General features: G+C 40.0%; 2 protein-coding genes and 2 long non-coding RNA genes across 12 annotated transcripts in view; 1 reads left to right on the top strand and 3 right to left on the bottom strand.

Annotated features, from left to right (window-relative positions):
* Positions 1-13,077, bottom strand: part of rnf13 (ring finger protein 13) — a 48,346-nt gene extending 35,269 nt beyond the window's left edge. The window contains exons 1-3 of the mRNA XM_030434031.1: positions 12,841-13,077; positions 8,064-8,296; positions 7,727-7,807 (exon numbers count right to left, since the gene is read on the bottom strand). Of these exons, the coding sequence (XP_030289891.1) occupies positions 7,727-7,807; positions 8,064-8,177 (195 nt within the window). The 5' untranslated portion in view covers positions 8,178-8,296; positions 12,841-13,077. The remainder of the gene's footprint in view (positions 1-7,726; positions 7,808-8,063; positions 8,297-12,840) is intronic.
* Positions 13,078-13,533: 456 nt separating this feature from the next.
* LOC115590933 (uncharacterized) lies at positions 13,534-20,268 on the bottom strand. 3 transcript variants are annotated; one of them, XR_003985858.1, is made up of 3 exons: positions 20,144-20,268; positions 15,534-15,655; positions 13,534-14,802 (listed from the first exon to the last, which is right to left on the bottom strand). It is a non-coding gene; the product is annotated as an uncharacterized LOC115590933 (long non-coding RNA). The 3 variants fall into 3 exon arrangements; XR_003985859.1 differs by lacking the exon at positions 20,144-20,268 and adding an exon at positions 18,701-18,893; XR_003985860.1 differs by lacking the exon at positions 20,144-20,268 and adding an exon at positions 18,310-18,334.
* On the top strand, positions 15,570-22,026 carry LOC115590932 (protein ANKUB1). Of its 7 annotated transcripts, none has more exons than XM_030432417.1 (6): positions 15,570-15,684; positions 16,011-16,154; positions 19,390-19,606; positions 20,173-20,287; positions 20,368-21,267; positions 21,589-22,026. In XM_030432417.1, exons 1-6 carry the CDS (start codon positions 15,595-15,597, stop codon positions 21,668-21,670), a joined length of 1,548 nt encoding a protein of 515 aa, XP_030288277.1. In that variant the 5' UTR covers positions 15,570-15,594; the 3' UTR covers positions 21,671-22,026. The 7 variants fall into 7 exon arrangements, with proteins under 7 accessions (XP_030288277.1, XP_030288281.1, XP_030288278.1 ...); XM_030432421.1 differs by having other exon boundaries at positions 20,368-21,108; positions 21,589-21,707; XM_030432418.1 differs by having other exon boundaries at positions 15,588-15,678; positions 16,029-16,154.
* On the bottom strand, positions 20,758-22,747 carry LOC115590934 (uncharacterized). Its single transcript, XR_003985861.1, has 4 exons — positions 22,434-22,747; positions 21,585-21,756; positions 20,975-21,088; positions 20,758-20,891 (listed from the first exon to the last, which is right to left on the bottom strand). It is a non-coding gene; the product is annotated as an uncharacterized LOC115590934 (long non-coding RNA).
* Positions 22,748-23,288: the final 541 nt, after the last annotated feature.

The raw sequence follows: 23,288 nt of genomic DNA, 5'->3' as shown, positions 1-23,288 counted from the left end.
TCTGTGTGTGTGTGTGTGTGTGTGTGTGTGTGTGTGTGTGTGTCAGCGCAGGGAGGGTGGTAGACAGGAAGTATGGACTGCTGTGGGACTCTGGGACTCAGCTCTCTCTCTCTTAAAGTCAACGCTTTACAAAAATCAGCCTGTATATCAAAGAGAGTCAGCACTTTTTCCTCAAACTCACACACACACACTCTCTCAATGCCAGTGTCTGCTAGCAGCCAACAGATTTGCTGTGAGATTATCTATACCAACTTACAGTAGCTGAGGCACATATGGAAAATGACCACAGTGACACATTGAATTCACAAGCAAAACTGAACTTCACTGCTGGACAGAAGAGACAAAGCTGCTGACTGAACGTATGAAAGGCCAAAAGAAAGGGGTCATCCGTGAAATCTCACAATGGGGAGGAGAAGCATGTGAGGAATCACCCACCGCCCTCACAACCACCGTCACCTCTGGGTGCCTCCTCCAGTGCAGCCCTGCCTTGCTGCTAAATGACATCACTGTGCCACTGCCTCACATTCCTCCCCATAACTTTGAAACCAGTGGTGAGAGCGCCCTCTGATGGATAGAAATAAAACTTTAAAAATACCTGCCAGAGCTGCAGAATGCAGAGAGCACGGGACAGTGAAAAACAGGAAATAACTGAGGAAGGAGGAGGCGATATCCTGAGATGTAGATAAAAATGCTGTCTGAGCGAAGTCATCACTTTCAAAACCCAAAGACACATCTAATACTAACTTTAACTGATTCCACTGCTCTGTCAGAGTCCAAGCTAAGCAAAATTAGGCTTTCTTATAGTGTAGAAATGTTGTATCATCGTCTTTACTGTTAATATGTGGCTGTTGCATGTTTGTAATAACATGACCTAGAACAAATTCATGTGCATTCATTATACAGTACCAAACTGAATTCCCATTTATTGCTCCATTAGTCTTTGACCAAAGTGTCAACGTTTTGCAAAAACACCAAATGAGGGCACACTATTCATTAAGCACATGATGTTGAAGTAGAGAATTAGCTCACACTCACTCATGACTATTTGCACAATCAAAATAGTGGCAAGTGTCAGGGAGGGGGGACTGTAGAGAAGGTAGAAACAAGTGTCTTACAATGTTAAAGTAGTATGTTTGTGTACAAGTGTGAAAGGTTTAGCTTATTATGGTTGGAGCCCCCATCTGTTGTCAGGAAAAGGTCAACAGTAATTGTAGGCAGGGATACACTGACCAAGCCTTTTCCTACCCAGATACCAATTTAGATACCACAACTTTGGGCATCTATTGCTGCCAGATACAGATCTGTGACTGTACACATATTCACTGCACTGTGTGGAATCATTGTGAACCACAACCTGAAAATTCTGGCCAATATCTGGTCACCCTCAAATCAGATTTTAAAACTGCAGAAGTAAGAGTTAAAATCGAGATTATTTCAAAATAAATCTTGCTAAACCCTAATGCTTTTCTGTCGGGCTTATATACATAAAAACATCATTCCAGTAAAAAATATGGAGCATTTATAATTCACAGCTTGTAAAGGTCAAAAACGTTTGTTATCATACCTTCCATTAGAAAAAGTACATATCAAAAGCTAAACAGTATATAATCGAGAACATATGGATGCCCTACACCAACTGCATTAAGGATCTAGATTTAACAGACGATCGTGTGAGGAGGAGGAGGAGAAGGAGCATTTAAGTTTTCTTTGTTTTCGCTACAATGCCACAATTACATGTCGAGTTACACGTATAAATGTAAAAGGCTGTATTTCATGGTGTTATAAATTCAGGAAAAAATACTGACCCACTTGACTTGCAATTTAAGTTTAAGTTCATCTCATCAAATAACCTGATAAAAGTCTAGGTACCAAAACAAACAAATGTTCTTTCTGATTTTGTTGGCCATAAAAGTCTTCTCCTACGCACCTGCCTATCTTAAGGTGTGCAAAAGCTGTCTTCTGGCTCTAATGGTGTTCCCAAAAGTGCATCTTAAAAGGTTGACTGCAATCATACAAGTTTGAAAATCTGCACAAAATTCAGTGTCAAATTCAGTGATGTATTTCCTTCAATATATACTCAGGGGTTTCTGAGTTCTTGTCTTGGAGATCAAAAAGGTAAATAGAGTTGATTTTTACAATTAATAAATAATAAGTACATTTAAAACGAACATCAGTTATATTTTTTTCTGGTTTTACGAATACTGAAAAAGAATGCAGAATACAAGAGGGAGGAAGAGGAAGGAGGGAGGATTTCTGTTGTGGACTATTTCAAATTACTGCACAGTTCATCACACTTTAATCCCGCCACTATAAATCTCACTATAGGGCTTGTTTGCAGATTTGCTCTGGGTTCGGATGGAGAAAAACAGAGGAATGAATAACTTGCTCCAGCCTGACTGTGGCTTCCTGTAAGCAGATTATAGCTTGTGTCACTCCCCACTCAGATTCAACGATGTTCAGATTCCTGCATAAACCACTTCAAAACCCTCCTACCTGCTTTATCTCCACAACAGGAAGCAGGTGTGGCGACAGAGCTCGCTTACAAGTAGACAAACCAATACACTGAACTTTTCAACATTGTTATAATCACAATATCTACTACATCGATTACATGTTCCTGAGGCATTGACCCCTTGACCTTCTTACAGAAACTTATCCCATTACTTCACTCCACCTGAACAGGAATGCTAGAGAAATGGGGCGGCTGTAGTCTAAATGTAAAAAACAACAACAACATATGGGTTGTTTGTGGGTCACACTCTAGTCCGGCTGAGAAAATGTAGGTGGGGAAAGTGATCAAGATGTGCCTGAAACTATAAAGCTAGTAAGTCATCAGGACACTAACAGGAATTATCACTGTCTGCAGCTATGATTAGTTCATTGCCACACATTTACCAGAATTGGGCGCGAGACACATGACTCATGCAGGTGCATTAAGTGACCACATTAATGCTTCATCTCCGTCACAAGCAACTAATGAAAGGGAGACACATCTTTCAGTGTTAACATTTCCCTTCCTCACAATGACACAGCAGACGAGTATGTTTAACGGACATTTCACCCTAAAATAAAAATACTATAATACTATTTTCACTTTAACTGTGTTGCTGTTGAATAAATATAGATTCTTTTATTGCGAGTTGCAGAGTGGCCGTAAAAAAAATGTTTTTCCTTCTAATGAATTTAATGGAACTAGATGGCACTAAGCTTGTGGTGCTCAACACTTAATCTAAGATTTATTACTTTAAATCACTTGAAATGAGTGAATGCAGTAGGTTACACACGTGGTGAACACAGACAGACAGACAACCAACGGGCAATTTAGAGTCTTCAGTTCACCAAAATGGCCTGTCTTTGAAAGTGGGAGGAAAATGAAGCAACCACAGGAAACACATGCAATGCAGGGGAAACGAGCAGAAAAGTACCCACTCAAAGTAAGCTGCCTCTTCATGGTACAATGTCACAATATTTCCCTCAGCAAGTGATATTTAGGAAAAGATTTGACACTGGAGGAGTGTTTCCTCTTGCATTTTAGAGACTCTTCCAACAAACAAACCATCTAAACAGCTTCAATCTAATTCTTGTCTCTAGATTTTAATCAGAGCCAGATTGAAATGCTGCATAGGTATGTGCAAAAAAAGGGCATTTACCAAATGAACGGATGAAGTCTATTCTGCTACTTCAAAATCAGTCAGCTACTCAGAGGTATTTTGAAGTGGTTATAAAAGTACACCTTTGTCTGCAATTCCTGGGCAACCTCTCACATAGAAACCCGCCTTTTAAAAAGGTACAAATTATACTTTACGTATTTGTATTTTTATATACTTTACAGGATAAGAGTGTGACTCAGAGACTTAGCCAGTGGTCAAACCCAGGCCTCTTCCACTGCTCTTCCATCCAAACCACAGAGACTTTCCAAAGGAAAACCAAGCATTTCTTCTCAGACCATCTCTACAGATCAGTCTATAATTGTGGAAAAGACAGTGGCTGCAAAAAACAAGTAAAATGGTGTGTCGAGAGTTTTTTGTGAAAAGGGAACACAGTTATTTTAAGATAGGTATCAATTCTTGGCTAGTATAATGCACAATGCAGAACCCTCTCTACAGAGTTTGTAGCAAAAACCTCTGCCATTACTCTTACTTTCTATTTCAACTTTCCTTTGCTGTAATTAAGGCGGCAACATCGTTAGTTCATATGAAAATCTTTGTACACATATGGCACGGCTACAACAACACTGCAGAACTTTAATGCTTTAATGCAAAACGTTCGCATTGCATGGTGAGCAGTTTTCTGAGTTCATTTTCAAACTAGCATGTTCTGCTATGCTACATTTTATTCCCACTTCGGTCTCCAAAATCAAACAACTAATATGTACACATCACAAATCAAACAATGCGTAACTGTTGCATACTGTGGGTGCGCACACAGCCTTGCGTTGAGCACCCCGAGGCAACTGTAAACAGCTCCGGTTGTGTAAGTGGAAACAGGGAGGGCACTGTTTGAAGCCTCGCTCCCTGCAGGGAATCCTCCGAGACAAACAGGCTTGTGCTGTCTTGTGATGCCAGAGGTTTCTCCAGGCATTATACAGCTGCAGCACTGCAAGACTGCCAAATTTGATTTGGGTTTATCTCGTAATTAAATAAGGGCAACTGATTTTCTTTCAATTTAAAGTGCCAGTTAGTAGCGTACACATATTTCATGGTCAAAAACTACTTCATTAAATATTTTTTGTTGGAAAAGATGAAGTCAATCACTTAAATCAGGATGTACTGAGGCTTGTAGTTTTAAAAAGGTATTATACGTATGGGGGGGACAGGGTACATGTAGGTTATTTACAAGTATTACAATGATTTACAAAGAATCTACCAGGTTTCAGTTTTCATCTGAGCAGCAGGTGCATCTACTGTTGGTGAATATCTAATGTGATTGCGATGGGGAAAAGGCAAGTGAACCTTTGTTTTATGTCAATCGAAGTGGCATCCTGCACTCCTAAATGTCTCGAGAAGTCTGCAGTGTATGCAGTGAGAGGTACTTCCTTTGTCTGTCCAATAAGAAAGACAGGAAGCTCTTCTCTACTCCTTCTTTATCTGTGATAATGGTGATAATGTAGATGTACTCTTACATTAGAGTCTTGCTATGTGCATCTGCAAATCACATCTGTTGTCTCAGCTCAACAGCTCACCGCCAAACTCACTCAGACAAATGCATAAATAGGCCAGGCAGAGTAACTTTAAACTGGACAGATTGCGTTTAGCCCTCAGGGACTAGGGCAGCATGTCTGCATGGCACATGGCCGCTCTGCCCCGGCTAGACGGCAGCAGGGCAGCAGAGGTGAAAAATAAGAAGCAGAGATTACATGTGAATTTAAGACAGAGACCAGAGAGACTAAAGCCAGTTCTCAGCTTTCATAACACAGAAACAGATGATAACTCATACTCACACACATAAACAAAGCAAAGTGACATGATGGGCACAAAAATCCCACCTTTTGCCTGAACCTGGGCGACACATTATTCACAACAGCCTGCCTTTGGCATATCAACAAACATGTATACATATAAATGTACAGTAATACACTAGGGATGTGACAAGATACAATGTTTAGATGAAACAAGCAGTGATAGACCATTACATGTTAGCCTATGAATAATTTAAAATAAGAGCGATGGGAAGTTGTTGGGATGTGTTCACTTTAGTGGTGAACATGCAATCCTTGTTTTCTATATGCCAAATTTCCATACAGTTTGGATACCTGTACGCAGACATGGCACAAGTGTTTTGCTATAGGTCAAAAACAAAATATTAAAGTTGCCACGGCAATAGTTAACTAGTGGAAAGATTTTACTCTGAAATACGTTTTTCAGTTAAAGAGAGAGGGATAGGAGATGCAACAAAGGTCCCAAACCTGAGATGAACCAGAAACATTGCAGTTTTATGGTATGAAGTGTTTTCTGCATTATTGATAAAACTTATATGAAACTCATATTTGGTGGTGGGTTGGGGTTTCTCTCCCAAGAAAGACATGCAATGTCACATCGTTATGGACAATTATTATTACCAAGCCACAGTTCAAGTACAAAAAGTTGGACAAGCTGGAGCAGATGACCCAAAAAAGTTGCTTAAAGAAGTCTACTGGGGATTTACTACATCCGATAGATCTGGAAAAGGTCATTTAAGAAATTTTGATGCTGTCCACATTGATGATTGATGATTGATTCATTCATTCTGCTTAGACAGTATCTACTAAGCCTTATTATGGTAGGAAAATTTCCACTCATAAAATAACACAAATACTGTACATAAAGGTTTCTGTACAAACAGATCTCCTTGACTAAATTAGCAAACTTTTTTATTTTCTGAAGCTCATTCTGAAATAGTTAAAATGTAAAATCGCAGAATATTTGTTATTGGTTTGGGTTTTTAGGTGGGACTCCCTTTTATGTCACTTCCTATCATATTCAGTTTAAAAAAAAACATGACATGGTGTGTCACCTTTAGAGTCATCGAACGTCATGGTGTGTGAGACCAATGCCAACAATCATCTTAACCAGACCTTTAGTTCCTTAAATACATCATGGGATCACGCCACATGTGACAATGCCAAAAATATGGTGTGGGACTGCTGCCGAGTGGTGTAATGATGCCAAACATAGCATCCTTACATTTCGATAAGTGGCAGTAATTATGAATGTTCTGGAAATACAGTGCTTAACCCGCACTTAAGCACATATGCACAAGTATTTTGTCATCAGCTTGCTTCAGTCTCTCAAAAGCGTTTGTACAACAACAGCAGCAGCAACAGCTGAGCTCTTGACTGTGAGAAACGCCACAATGAGCGGCTTAGATAGTAGACATGAATCATCCCTTCTGTTTGTGAGCTTTGTGCATCAACCAGGGCTGCTGGATGTGGGGGGGGGGGGGGGGGGGGGGGGGGGGGGGGGGGCATGCAGAAACCCCACAACAACACACATTATCACAATCCTACACAGTACAGTAATGTTTGGGAGCTGTTACACTTCATTAAAAGTCCAGCCACAATGTAATTTGATTACTTTTTACAGTAGCTCTACAATGTGTGCTCTTTGGAGTCTGGCTGGCTACTGCTACACACATATATTGACATTAATATTGACTTGAAAACCATTTGGCTTGATTTCTGCTGTGGTCATGAACATTAGTAATGTAAATAAATCTTAACCAGCATCATAAAACATTAGTGACTCTGAAGTTGTTTTATAGTGTCAGTCCATGCATTTAAAAACCTATAAATCAATTTGGGAGTGAAAGCAGGTTCCAGTCCAGTCTTTCTGATTTTAAAAGTACATTTGTTTACTTGCTTTGACGTTGTAAAAAGGAAAAACACGATTAAAAAAATGATAACACATACATTTTTACTTTTATGTTCTACGTTGTCCTAATTTTCTGCTCATTTTAACTGTGAAAAAGTAATGGTTATTTTTCTCACTTCCTCGCACATGATGAAGTGATCTTTTTATATCACATAACAATACTGAGTCAGGAGTTTCTTCTTCCTCATTAACCGCAGTCACTTCACTTTTATGTTTTAATGGTTAAACTTTCATTTCAGTGGCGATGTGAAGTGGAATTATGGAAATATGCCATAAAAAAAAAATTCAATCGGTCATCATAAAAACTTTAGAGTAACTTGCAGGAACTTGTCTTTTAGTCTAGAAGTCAAAGACACCTCTGACGCCTCTGCACTCACCTTCAGTCCATCGCTCGGTAGCCGATAGCCAAACCGCGCAGGCAGGTCATCAAAGTTCTCTGTTTTGTTGTCAAACGAGTACTGGAAGATGGAGAAAGTACGTTTATTACTGATTCAAGATATCAAACGCAGGCTGATGCATCATCATACCGGATGGATTAGGTCTGTTTTTAAGGTTTTGTTGACCAGTGGGTGCATAAAACCAGGCCTGAAAAAGCAATGAGGTTGCTATTGCTAGCCTGCGTTTCTGCATAGGCTTGGGTGTAACTGCATAACACGATTACATTAGTGTTGTATGTTTTTATGTATAGTCCTAGAAGTATCAAGAAATACTCACAGCAGCAATGTCGGCCTCCACAGGCAGCAGGTTGAGGAAGGCGAAGAGCTGAACAGTGAAGATGGTGTAAATCTGCGTGGCCGACAGCATCAGCATTCCCAGGGACAGCAGCATCTTGGCATCACGTTACAACCCTCTGCTGCTATGCCACTCACTCGTAAACATACACACACAAATGACCATGCACACTGGCCTGCAGAGGAACCCCGTATACACACGTGGTGTCGTCACACCTAGAAAAGAGACCAACGTTTGTGTAAATGTAAAGCCTTGACCCACATAAACTGATAAAAAGTGTTGACATTTCCTGCTTTAATATATGAACTAAAGTTACAATCCCGACTGAGACATACGCACTTCAAAATGGCATATGCTTTTATCAGAACCACAAACTCAGCAGCTCCTCACTCTTGTCATACTAACACTCGCATTAATGCAACATTTTTGTGACACTGGAAAAAATGACACTTCAAAAAATACATTTAAAAAAAACTATGAATACATAGAGTGTTGCTCGATTGTAATAAGACAGACAAATATACTCATACGTTTATATATACATAATAGATGTAGTTTTTGCAGTGAAAGGGAGCTCTGACCAGGAACATTATTTAAAACAAACTTAATAACATCATTATAATCTACTGCAAGCTAGTTTATTGTACTTGTCCTCAGAGCAAACAGGTACACATATAGTTAATAGGTGTAATTTGAGCTCGCGCAGGGTGGAACTGACATTGACATTTAAGGAAAAATTTGAATTGTCAATTTCTTTTCAAGGTGAGCTATAACAGAACAACTTTGCAGATGTGATGGTTTCTGTCGTGTCAAGAGAAAAAAAATCTACATTTGGCACCTTAAACAAAAGATGTCAGACAGATTAGCTGTACTGGGATTCAGCTGTCAACACTGTTGACTGCTTCATACTAATTTTCTTGTGTTTGACTCGCACGATTGTTCCAGCGGTGCACTGTCCAAGCCTCGACCTGTTCCAATCGTGCATCTGGTCTTTAGATTATCTCACTCCACATGTGTACGCCTTCTGGGAGGTTCATTTGAGGTGGCATTTCAGCTTGCAGAACACATTTGGTGAACACCTGGACAACAGCATACAGCATCAGTGATACCCCTTCCCTGTTGTTGTTTTTTTATTTTGAAAAAATACCTTCCAAAAGTAATGTACACTCTTTGGAGACCACAGACGTATCCTTTGAGTACATTTTCATTGAGGTATTGCCTTGGCTCAGTGTCACTTGTGTGTCTTATGAGTTGGGTTAGCCAGCCAGTTGACTCCTGAGAACTGAAGTGAGCTTCAGGTCGAACATCACAGCGTCAGGGGTACAAGCTCACAAACTGGACAGCAGCATGTGATCAGGTCTGGAGAAATCAGCAGCCAAGGACTTGCCAGGCTTAAGACCACTAAGCTGCGTTGTAGTAGCGTATGGGGATTATGGTTGTTGTTTGGTACATTTTGAAAACAATAATAAAGATTTCTAATTAAATCAATACATCAAGGGTGTGTGAGTAGGGGGCTGGACCTGGTTGGAATACACGCCCAGATTTCTGTTTTATTACATTTTTCCATTTCATTGCAGTGCCAACATGTGTTGCATCTAGTTTATATCAGAGGAATTTGCCAAATGTACTGTAGCAGTAATGCTTTGAGCAGATGGGGACATCTGCTTTAGTAGCACCTGTCCTCATTTATTCCGAAACGTTACACTGTGTCGAAGCATCTGCACTCAATAAACTGCCTCAACTCTGCTGTAGAAACACTTAAGATTGATTTTGGTAAAACATTTTTTGTTTGTTAAAGCAAGGGAGTCTTTGAAATGTAAACCGTGGGATCCCTACAGACACACTGCTGCCACAAACAAAGCAATGTTTCAAAAATATCTTTGACAAATACATGCTAGACTTAGGTTTAACCTACTAACTGACCATTGTGCTCAAAACCAATAAACTCAGTGATACGTTCTTGAACTAAATACAAGCAATCCAAGATACGGACACGAAATCACACCTGCTTTAAATCTTTCCAATCTACACAATTCACTGTAAAACAAGTACTGAGATTCAATTTTAAGCCCTAATCACATCTGTGGAACAGGACTGGATCTTTGTTATGCAACTTTCCATCTCGACTGTCCTACTAATGCTGCTGATGTCTCTTCCCACATAACAACAAGATATTGCATACTGAGCAGCTACGGATATGTATGATCTCTGTGAGGTCATGGCCCCAATAAAGATGATGAAAAAAATAAATAAACTAAAGAGCCAGTTATAACCAGCCAACTAATCATTGTCATTGTTTGGGGTTTTGGAGAGAAGATGAGAAAGCTGATTTATTTTTTTTGTCTTATTCCAAACTTGTCAAATACTGACGCAGTGGGATGGCAGCCGACCTGACATACAACCCCCAAAGCATTAGTATTTGACGAGTTGGGAATGAGACTAAAAAATCAACTTTCTTAAGAAGTGGACCTTTAAAGTGTGCCTTCATTTATTTACCCATAAAGATATGACATCTAGGAGATGGGTTTTATGGACATACAGAATATTGAGACGACTTTGACGACATCCATCATTCAGATAATACCAGTGTGTCAAAATACATGAGAGAGAGGGACGCACAATAAATGAATCTATAGTATGTGTGGGAGATATAATATTGTCTATCAGAGTAAATGGCATTTTATTGTATTATTGATATGTCATGATATAGGAAATTTTCAGTAGGGCTGCACAATTAATCTAAATACAATTGAACAGCAATACGGCTCAGTGCAAAATCCTTCGTAATCAGCATAAATGTTTTTATAAAGGCAAACGTGTGACATACAACAACATTGGTGACGCCTGATGTCTATGTTTGTGTCTATTTATTGCCTATAATTTCACCAATATCAATACATAGCAGATAATATAAATTTCCCACTATCCTAGGAAATGTATATATTTTGCATTTTTAGATATATTGAATTACTGTGGTGTTGCAGAGATGTCATGGTCTACAAATCTTTTTCTACCTATGTAAAAAGAATTGTTTGGTACAGACTAGGGCCGACCGATCTGATTTTTTTTAGGGCTGATACCAATTATTGGAAACCAAGGAGGCCGATAACCAATATTCAATACCGATATTTGACTGTCACTAGTTCCTTTACATATCCATATCATTTTTTTGTTTATAGGCTATTAAATTGTGATGTGTTGTGGGTGGGATTTTGCATGAGATAATTGGACAGTGCCGATAATCAGTCTACTCCTAGCACAGACCACAACAAATGTTACACGTTACAGGATTTTGATCTCAAATCTTTTCAGTGATGTAAAAATTATCATTCCCACAAATCATGAATTCTATCACAATTAAATATCTATCAAAACAATGGCAATGTGAACGCAAGATGTGAAATGTTCGCACATAGAATACTATATGGGAATAAGTCTTTTAATCAGATTTAAATCATGGTACTACCATGGGGTAGACCAATTATTGAACGTGGCCAACTATCAGGGCTGATATTTTGCCCTTTTCCAACTGTCGGTATCAGTGGTTTCTCCGTCCAATTGCAGATAACATAAACCAATTTCAAAATGTGCTACTTCGGCTTTGATGCAACGTCCTCCCACAATGTCCCGCCCACAACAGTATCTGATCGGTAACATGTCACAATTAATAGCCTGTATACAAAAGGGTAATATAACTCTGCAGAGTACCTAGAAACTAAGTGTGTCAAATAAAAGTAGAGGAGAGGAAGTATGAAATAGCAGAGGGTTAAGTACCACAGAATTGTACATATAAACAGTTCTTGAGGAAATTGCAGTGGTTGTTTAAAATGGTGACGCAAAGATCTTCATTTTTACAGCAAGTTAATATCGATTCCAAATATCAGTTTTCAGTCTCCTTGATTTCCTATAATCTGTATCAAAAAAGTCATATATGTCGACTCCTAGTAAGACACTGTTGAGTAAATATAGCATTATAACAGTCCTACCACTAATTTGCAAATAGCCATGGAGAACTACAGTATACAAGACAGTATACTGTAGTTTACATCATCTTTTCTCCCAACCCTTTATTTGCACCAAAATGACACAGAAGAGATGTAGAGGATTACAAACATGTCTTCAAAGAGCAGTTATGTTTTTAAATGACCTCCGCGGTGTAACTTCGCTCACATTTGTGACTCAAATGCAAATATTGAAACGCGTTTTTTCATGAAATACACAAGCTACGTGGCACAGACATGTCACTTAAACAGACCATATAAAAGGTCTTGTATGTAACAAAGAACCAAAGGGGAAGTGAAAGCTCATAATAACTTCAAGCCGAGGATGACTTAACATCAAATGACTGCTGATGACCAAAGTTACTAATATACACTATGAGGTAATAGTGAGATGGCTACATGCCAAAACTGATGTGATTATTGGGGGGTGGGGGACACCAAATATCAAAACATGCTGTTGACAATGACCAAAGGAAGGAAATCAGAAAAAAACTTTCTCAACCCAATCTCATAGGTCAATGTGTAGCTACGGTTTACACACGAAAACATTTCTTGACGAATATAGGCAGTGTCGTTAATGTCAACCAATCAGAGTTAGCTACAGATCTTTGGGGTGCAGTCACACCCATAAATGAATCAGTGGTTTGGTGTGCAGACACCCTAAAACGTGTACAGCTAGCTACAAAAACAGAGCGTCCTGTTCCCGTGTTAGCATGATGCTAGCACGGCTAGCTAGCAGCCTTGTCGTGGGTGTTTACCTTTATTTCTGCCTGTAGGTTTATCTTGTCCGGGAATTTAGCTACTGGCAGTGACATCGCTCTCCTTTACCATGCGTCGCGTCAAGGACAATGCACGACAGCGAAGCTTTTGGGTGCACTTCATCCCGTTTGGTCCGAGAATATGATCATAAAACGTTACAGTTTAATCCTCTCCGCTAGCAGCTGCCTTCATGAGAGCGCAAACTTCCGCCACACGCGCCGCTCTGCAGCCGACCTCTGATTGGACGAATCGTCTGCCAATCAATGCCGTTCCGGAAGTGACCCCAGACGTAAACATATCCACGTGATGGCACACACACACAACCATTTGCTGCCTTTTACAGTCGCATGAACTCCCTGAGCCAAGCAGCCAGCCTCTATTTAGAGCTTTACTGGAGATGCAACAGTGCATTAGGAGTTAAGTGGCAGCAGAATGGGATATTTAAAGAAACTGCATCTTTAAAGTCGAAAAAGTGGATGCCCCTTTTCATCCGCACAAATGTCGATCTCCCCCTTAAAGTCTTGAAACAGCTAATACTACTTAACCTCTAGCACCCTCTATAGTAAATGATGTGCACTTCTTTTTAGGGGGTCTCTAACTATTGCAGTCCATGTTTTCAAGACTTTATACATATGTGAACAAGGTATATCCAATACACAAGACCCAGAACAAACTGGAAACTGAGACTGCAATAACGAAAACATAGATTTTATTGACAATACATGAAAAAAATTGGAAACTAGGGAATATGTTTAAATACAGGCCATACAGGAGAGATGGAATTAAATGTACGGTAATCTCATAAACCAACAAATAAGAAATCAAACAAAATGAATCATGTGGAGTCAAGCTGCACTATAAGAGGGGTAACTGTAGAGTCATGCATTAAAAAGGGATTGCCACAAGATATGTAGGTAATCTATGAATAAACCCACCACTTTACAAAGAACAATTTAAAACTGTTTGAACACTTAAATTACCCATTCACAGCAGGCTAAGGTGACTCAAACCACACCAGAAAACACAAATGCAACATGTATAAAAAACGTTTTGTTTCCAAGTCTATTTGCTAGAATATTGTTAAATTACAGTTGTGGGATTCAGCACACAACAACACTTGTGTAGAATACAGATTTATATCATTACAAACAGCATAACATACAGTTAGTAATACGGTAATACTCTGATAGCTTGTTGCAAGTTATCAAGATTACAGTACATGAAGATCTTTGTATTAAAACTCTTAGGGAAAGTAAAGGGAACATGTCTTAATTTGTGCATTTTAATTTTCATTTAATTTCCATTACATTTCTTTGCTAATAATTATTTCTTTTCACGTGCTCAAGTTTAATGACAACATGTTCCGGTACTTGGATCTTCATCAGGTTATCAGGCTTCGGTCTTCTCCTGTGCACCTGTGAATCTTAACGTGTGCAAATGATGTACTCTCAGAAAAATGGAGAATAAAAGCGCTATTCAAATAACAGAATAAAAAAAAAACTTTAAACTTGAACAGACTCAAATTTAATAGTTTAGGGTGGGAACAAGTAGCAGGAGTGCTCTGCTACAACAACATACTGTGAAGATGGTATGCCTCTCTTGGATTTCTGTTAATAGATTACACAACATTCATCTACATTTCTTTATTTAGATTTCATTTGTGTTCTAACTTGTGCAAGAAAAAAAATAATCATCACAACTTGCGGGTCTTGAATCTTAACAAGCGAGTCACTGTTTGCTCTGAGCCAAGTCTGAACACAAAAACAATGTGACAGCTTCAGACTTTAAAAAGGTCAAATGCAAATTAGCAGACCTCTGTAAAACTTTCAAAGAACATTTCAAATTGTTGTACCGCTCCTTCAACACAGTGTGAAAACAGTGGGTAGTCCTTTTGTTCCTTAATGAAAGGCAGAGCGTAGAGGTGACGTAGGACTGTTCTGGGGTCGGGCGACGTTTCCAACCTAGGTCACAAATAAAACTGGTTTAGCACTGTGTTGTATTGCTGTGTAATGTCTCTTTCAGATAAGAAGTTTATAGCTACATTTGAACTTTGTGACTATTCAAGGCAAAACGGGGTGTTACATGTCTACAAACGCTGAGATGACTTTCTTCCTTCCGGGTTACAATGTAAACCGAGAAACTGACACTGTGTGATTTCTGATATGATTTTTGCATATTTTTTCTGTCTCTTATAAGTCATTTAAGACTTGTCGTGATAAATAGATACTAAACTGCACTTTTGACTGTGCCTTTATACAACCCAGAGAGAGAGAAATAACATAAAGCCTATTTATAATGTAGGCTTATACCACGGCCAATCACAGGTGTAGTTTGAGATTTTTTTTTTTTTCAATACGAAGACGAACATTTTTTTTTCTTACATTTTCTAACCTATTTTGTCCTCATTTCTTGCACAATTAATATATGTTCCTATTAATAAAATTTGAATGAATCTCAGCTTATCTAATGAATAAAGAAACTATTTCAAAACCCAAATGGATAAACTAAATTTAAAAAAAAAGGTTGATCAACTTCTATGATAAAATGATTTACATTTCATAGCCTTTTTTTGTATTTGTTGACTTGTGAGATACCACTTTGCAGAGTTTTGTGCTTTCACAAACCCTCCCCACTCAACTCCTGCCGCCCTCTCAACAATGACTTTGCTTCTGAAGAAACAGCACACACTCACTTCCCTGTCCAACCAGAGCACCACAGAGGAGCCAAACAGACGGAGGACGGATGTCCTGACCATGAGAGTCCTCATCTGCTTCGAGGGCTCCTGTGATCCTTTTGACGTCCCTCCTGATTTGACTGTGGGGGCCGTAAAGCAGATGGTAAAGGTAAGGACGTTGATTCCTTGACAAGTTTTTACAGCATTTGAAAATCAGCCTGATGATTTGAACATTTCACAAATGGAAAAGAGAAAAGTTGATGGATTTATCACATCTTTGGCATCCTGTTTGGCATTTGGAATTGCAAAATGATTTGTCATACTGTATGTATTTGTGTGTGCATGCACTAAAAATAGAAATGACCAGTTATGTTAGATATTATTTTACATGTCCAGAAATGATTGCAGATGACAGACGCTGAACATGATTTATCACATGCTTAGTCGCTTGGTCAGAACTCGGCTCCATGAACTTCCATACTGTCACCTATGTAGGAAACTTTTCTTGTGCAGCTCTCTGAAGACAAGCAGGTCTGGCAGTACCTGGAGCTAAGCTACGGGGGTGCAGCGCTGCAGGACCACTGGGCTCTGTGCGACGTGGGCATCACAAGTGGCAGTGCCATCCGATGCCTGATAAAGGTATTATAACATCAAAGGGGTTTGGAGATTTGGAGCCGAGTTGGGATTTGCAGACAAACACAATCAGCTTACAACGATGCACACTGAGAGAGGATGCTGAAGTGCATCTTTGCTTAAGGCCTAAAACATTGGAGGCAGTTTTTAAAATGCTTTACATAAACAGATGATTGCAGTGCAGTATTGGCAATAAAATATACTTTTATTTGCAAAAAAACAAAATGTTACGGAGTAGATGTTAAAGACAACTTCTCCCTCTGGAAATGGTACAAACGTTTGCTACGACAGGAGATGTATGCTGGGACTGTTTGGTGAAATCCCCTCACTCACCATGTACAGTACATCACTGATAATTCACTTCCAAAATACACATTATCTTTAATCTCTCCACTTCAGGGCAGCTAAAATGAGTCTTTTACTGCATGCATATTCATTACGTGGGATTATTCCTCATCAAAGACATCCTTTTTAAAGTGAGGGAATTTGTCTCAGACTGCTGCAATAATAGAGAACAAGATGTTCCCATGTGAGCAGCAGCTTGGAGGGAAATGACTTTATGGCAGCCTGAGATCTTTAGTTTGCCCCATTACTCAGTTTTTAGTATTGGGACACATTCCAGAGTCATCACCATGCAACCTTGTGTAAAAGTTGACGGTGGTAAGTGTGTGTGTGTGTGTCCCTTTCCAGCTTTTGTTATCATTTAACACCCTCTCATAAAAATTGTTGTTTTTTAAAGGCTGTATAGTGTTTTGGCCCACTTTCACTCTCCGGACTTATGTCTTCAATCTGAGCCACTTTGACATTTCACATCTTTGTCCACTTTAACAGGTCACCATTGGCTCTCAAATGTGTTCTTATCAACATGTATTCAGCCGAAAATCATTTGTGTGCAAGATGGTAAATTACCTACAGAGTTTTTGTTAAAATCCACATTGCAAAAATCCCTCCAGGCTCTGGATTTTCCCCAGCAGTTATCTCCACATTTCACTGCATACACTTCATTTCAGTCTTTTAAATAATCAAATGTGGCACTTGATTTTATGTGATAAATAATGTCAACCACAAGATGGCAGCAAAGTCCTCTTTGCTCTTTGCTTGTGCAGTACGTACTTTTGCTATATTTACATTAAAGAAAAGCAAGTGAAATAAAAAAAATAAACTATTTATTGCAAAAACATTTTATTGTGAGTTAATTGTTACTACAAATCGTGGTGCTAGTTGCAAACCAATTAAATGCATTTAATGAACTAAAATATAAAATGTGAAATTAACTTGTACTTCTGACTTGAACTTTGCATTTTAAAGTTCTTTAAAGATGACTAGTGCATTGCCCGTAGGAAGCATGTTTTCCTAAAGAAAAGTGGGAGGTTAAGTAGCTTTTTCATGGATGGCCAAATGAGGCTGTGTTTGAAGGTGGGACGTCAGGGATATAATTGGCTGTTTTTGACTACTTTTGATTATACCATTATATTTCACCTTAAAAACTATTTACATTGCCTTAAATAGTTGCCTTGGTGTAATTATTTTTAGCACAACCTCACATGTGTGACTGTACAGTTATTTTTTCATTTTAAGGTACTATATTAACACTATGGACCTAAAATCACAAAATAACATAAAATCAGAGTAGAAAAAGTTTGTTTTTTTACTGTGAAAACCACAAATATGTTTAATGAACCAATTGCATTAGTTATAATGCAAATATAAATTGTTGTTTACTAAATTGGTGCATAAGTTTTTGAAATTTACAAAGTTATGTGTAACTATTTACATTTAAATGCAGGCAATGCCTCAGGCTCCTCAGCTCATTCCTGCCTGTTCCACATTCAGCCGTCTCCTCCTTGGTTTGCCTCACAACACGACTCCACTACACACTGAACACACCACACCAAATATTACATAACACACCAACTATACACTCCAAACACGCTATATGTCACAAATCTCTCAACTCTCAAAACTCGCTATATCTGTCGCCGTCTCCAACACATCACTACTGCTGTCAATCATCCTCCCACATCTTCCTTTTTTTCAACAACCAAACTTGCTGCTTGAACACTTTAGTGACAAAAGCACATTTTTACTGTTTCTTCTTGCACCAGACATAAAGCAAACGTAACGGCAATGTTAGCGAAAAAGCGTGTTGGACATTATTTACCCTAAATCCAGTTTTGGACGTGCCAGTGCATCTGCTCCGTCAACTCGGTAGGTAACGTTAGGCCGTGTGGGTCGGTTAGCGGCTAGCAGCTAGCTAAACACGAACATCCACAGATTCCGATCCCACTTTGTTGACCGCGCGTCTCCGGATCTCCTCAGACCCGAACAGACTCGGTCTGGACTTGTTTAATCTCATTACAATCCACAACAGTCAGTTTAGATGAACAGAACAGAATGGGACCGAACCGCCTGCAAAATCCCGGTCCAGCTCGCGCCGCTGCAGGTATAAATCCACTTGTGACAAAAGCACATTTTTACTGTTTCTTCCTGCACCAGACACAAAGCAAACGTAACGGCAATGTTCGCGAAAAAGCATGTTGGATATTATTTACCCTAAATCCAGTTTTGGACGTGCCAGTGCGTCCGCTCCGTCGACTCGTGCGGTGGGCCGAACATCCACAGCGCGTCTCCGGATCTCCTCAGACCCAAACAGACTTGGACTTGTTTCATCTCATTAATCCACAACAGTCAGTTTAGATGCACAGAACGGAACCGAACCGCCGGCAAAATCCTGGTCGAGCTCGCACCGCTGCAGGTATAAATCCGCTTGTTTCTTCAGGTATGTCGTGGGCTTGAGCTTTGCAGTGATTGGCTCTGGTGCGCGCGTGGCCACTGTGTGCAGTGATTGGCTCTGGTGCGCACATGACTGTAGTGGCTCCGGTGGACAATGCTCATGGAATTTGTAAAGCATTTATGAAATAATGTATTAACGGTATCATTGCAGTCCAAGCAAATGCTAAATTGCACGCCACTGAACCACACAGCAGCCATGTTGAAAGTCTCAGGTCAGTCTGATCCTGATCCGCAGAGATATTTGACACACACACACACACATACACACACAGACAGACAGACAGAGATTCCGTGTATTATAGATAGATGTTACAGACTGTGGTTGGTCAATGCTCCTTCAGCAGGATGTGATCCTTTCTTTGTTAAACACAGCTCAGCTCGTGTGACTTCAGTTGATCTTTTATCATTTTAACAGCTACACCATTGTGCCTTTATAACTATTTTTCAGACCGAACGAAGGCCTGTGATGTGTGTGTTCAATGCTGTGACCGGAGAAACCTTACCGATCATGGGAAGTAAAGCTCTTCTGCATACATCCGTTGCTCGATTGAAAACTATGGTGTCGTTACAAAGTGGCTTCCCTGTCAGCGCCTTCAGACTGAGTACATCCACTGGTGTGCAGCTCTACGACTGCAACCAACTACAAGACTATGACATCAAAATAGGTATGATCTGCTTTGTCTCTTTACTGCTATTTGATTGATGTGTGAAACATAATAGTAAGTGCTGTGTGGCTAATGGCTCCAATGAATCTAGTAATACTTTTTTTTTTCTATTTTTGCTTTGAAATGACTAAATAACTTTAAGTTGTATAAAGTATACCTCATCCAATGTGTGCTGAATGATGTTGGTACGAACATGGTATTAGAGAGTTTCATCTATCTGTCTCAGTTCCCACTTGCCTCTGTAACTCAGAGGGTCTCAGAGTTGGTGTCTTTAATCAGACTTTTCTTTCAAATTCTGAACCCGGTCAAAGTCTTTTTAAATGGCCAAATTTGAGCGTCTTGTCAAGCTACAGTTATGGTCACATATATCGACATGCTTCATCTGCTGCACAGCCAGTGTTAACGAGGTATAAATCTAAAAGCTTCATTATCATAGACAAACCACTTTTCAGTAGTTGTGGTTTTGCATGTCAACAAGATTCTTAGCTTTGACAAATCTGATGTCAAAATAGAACCCATTTATTTTGAAATACCAACCTTTTCCTTGTGTTCTTTTTTAAACAAAGGCATCACTCTCCGTTTGGACACGTGGGACGGGTGGGTGGAATTCCTCCAGGGTTGCCTCCGGGGCCACAGATACACAGTCCAGAGCCACATATCAGAGAAGAAGGCAGTGATGAGGTCAGATATTCCCTTCATGAATAAAACTCTGACTTAGAATCCTGCACTTAAAAGTGACTCTTTCCTGTTCTGCTTTCCAGGTTTCAGCTGCAGGTCGCTCTGTACATCGCTGCCTCGTTAGGCCACCTTGATCTGGCAGACTGGCTGTTAGAGAGGGGGATGAATGCTGAGGAACCAGTGGGAGTCCATCCATACCGCCAGTGGTGCCACCAAACCGCCCACCCAGACACTGGAAAGTGTCCCGTCCACATAGCTGCAGAAAGCAGTCAGCTCCTCATCCTCAAACTCTTCATCACCAAAAACCCTCTGATGCTGGCTTGTCGGGACCCTGCAGGTCGTGACCCTTTAAAAGTTGCTCTTCAGCGTGGTCACAGGGACTGTGTGCGCTACTTATCCAACAAGCTGTGCTCGGTAGTATCCCTGCCAAACATGTCCCTGCCCATGCGTATCTACCTCCAGGTTAAACTCTGGGTGAGTTTGGCCCAGAAAAGGGCAGCTTCCATTCGATGCCAGGGCACCTGTGCTGCATTCAAAGACAGGGTGGGAGATACTCTGCTGGTGGATGGCTTCGATCAGCCGAACATGTCTTCAAAGTCGAGGAGAGCTGCGACCAAACATAGCAGAGGGCTCAAGGCTAAAGCTTTACAGCCCTTACCTCCAATCAGCAACTTAGTTTCGACGTCATACCTCCCCTTCAAAACAGCACCACCACGAATACCCGGCCTGCAGTCTGTGACACCTGGTGACTTCAAAGAGATGATGGAAAAGAGGAATCAAGACCTAAAAAGTGGAGAGGATGCCCTATTGGAGGAAAACAGCAGGTTGAAGTTTACATTTCCACCAATTACCAGCAGAAAAAGCATTCCCAGACCGGCATTTGTTGGTGTGTCACCAAAACCTTCCCGTGTTCCGGAGTCCTTCTCTCTCCACTGTGGCCGGACACCGAGAGAAAACGCAGTACACTGCTTGACTATTGCCAGGTCTCTAAGCTCATGTACAGGTTTATTCAGCACTCTTGCTAAGCAGGGTAGATGCATCTACTTTTGAACTTTGTGGCTCAACAGAAGATTTCTTTACCTTACAAAACAGGAAGATGTAATGTGTAAGACAGAAACACCTGCACTAACTAAACTACTGACTTGAAACAGAGTCTATTCATTGCTTCATCTGTTTCTGTAGTTATATCCAGTATCATAAACATCTGATTAATGATTGATAAGGACTCATAGTACTATATGTTGATCAATGTTATAACTGACAGCTTTAGTTTACTGTGTATAATACATGTTTCTCTTACACAGTGCCTTCACAGAGAAGCCTTGGTCGAAGCAGCTGAGCATAGCACGGACCATGATCAGGAAGCATGTCCACACCATAGCCTGATACTCACGGCTCCTGGAGTCACAGGCAAGTCTCTCCCAGATCCCTCACCACTCACCCCAGCTGCACATGGATCTCACATCGGCCACCTGAAATTGACAACGAAGAATCCTTCAGACTGACAACTGAGGAGTGTATCTCAGGCTCAGTGTGTCACTGAAAACGAAACCTGTCTGCCTTTATGTGCTTAGCCTAATTTCTGCCTTTTATCACTCTTCACTGAACGAGAGAGACATAGGAAGATGTTGTGGATGTATAGTTTTAGTTTTGGGAAATGACAGGATTAAAGAACGCAATTTTGTGTTTGACAAAGGTCCAAATAAGGACTGGCCTTAGAGTTGAAATTCGAGGCTGAGAGCACTAACATAGTCCTCTGCTCTGAATATGTGTTGGTGTAAAGCCAAGCAGCGAGCAAAACAACTTTCCAATAAAGGTTGAAGACAAGAGGTGGCCTTTGAGGTTTGTACTGTGAAACTGTGAAAACATTTTTTGGATAACAAATTAAATGAAAGTGGTTAGAAATCAGAAAATGACGAGAGTGTGATCAAAAGCATTGTAAAAAAATAACTGAGGGCATACAAGAAAACTGTCTAATACAGGCTGCTTGTAATGTTCTCATTGGGCTGTTTACTACTGAATTAGTCAGCTCAGGTCACTCAAGACACAATGTACATAATGCAATTCTTAGATTCAGGTACTGGCACCAAAAACGTATAGGATAGAGATAGAGTGATGGCCTTGATATACTATATAGTCTGCTACTCACCCAGATGTTCTTTTCCTGGGAAAAAAAAATCTGTCATGGAAGTACCCTTGAGCTGAGCAGGCACTGTGATGCAAGGGGAATTCAATTAACATTAATTAGGCTGATGTTCTACCCTCCAACTCATCTGTCTGCTCGTTCAGTTTCATGATGCCGTCTGTAGGAGATATAAAGCCAAGATGAGTGCAAATAAATGGTTGAACAATATCTAACTGCAGGGCTGTACAGATATGACCAGGGGTTTACAGCATGAATTGAAAGATGGTATACAAAGGATGAATTGCAGTGTATCTTTAAAGACAATATAAGTGATACATTCCCATTCATGCAGAATTCTGGGGATGGACACAGTGGAGGGAGGGATAACAGCAGTGAGATCAGAACAAAAACAAAAAACAGGCAAAAAAAGAAAACATTTTTTGAGAAGGCAGTCAACACGAAGTACCCTTTCCACCAAGAAACCTCACCAAGTAGTTCTGGTGCCCAAACCTAACTGTAGTAGGCGTGTCCTTTTTGCTGTGAGGCTGCCGACAGGCCTTCTAGCATTTTTACAAGTCTGCGGAGATGTGTTTCCAACCCAAATGATGGTTACTTAATTTCTAAAGCACAACAACATACCTCAAAATACTAGTCATGACAATTTTGTTTATATATCCCGAAATCAGAAATCATTATTGTCTCAGTTACCTTAAAGACAAAAGCACTTTTAATGGAGGAAAGAACTGAAGAAATGTCAAGAAAAGCCACAGTTTGTTGTGATTAAAGTTAAATACCATCTAGTGTTGTGTCCGGTGATATGAAAAACTGCAACTCTCTTGACGTGGGAAGTTGTCTTTTAAATTGACGAACATCATATGT

This window comes from Sparus aurata, chromosome 11, assembly GCF_900880675.1.
Source record: "Sparus aurata chromosome 11, fSpaAur1.1, whole genome shotgun sequence".
In the NCBI taxonomy this organism is placed as follows: domain Eukaryota; kingdom Metazoa; phylum Chordata; class Actinopteri; order Spariformes; family Sparidae; genus Sparus; species Sparus aurata.
This window is presented reverse-complemented; position numbering and strand designations above follow the sequence as displayed.

Coding starts and splice junctions, on each gene's coding strand:
- LOC115590932 (XM_030432417.1), top strand. CDS start 15,595: ATGAGAGTCCTCATCTGCTTCGAGGGCTCCTGTGATCCTTTTGACGTC. Junction 19,607..20,172: donor AGACTATGACATCAAAATAG/GTATGATCTGCT, acceptor TTTTAAACAAAG/GCATCACTCTCCGTTTGGAC. Junction 20,288..20,367: donor GAGAAGAAGGCAGTGATGAG/GTCAGATATTCC, acceptor TCTGCTTTCCAG/GTTTCAGCTGCAGGTCGCTC.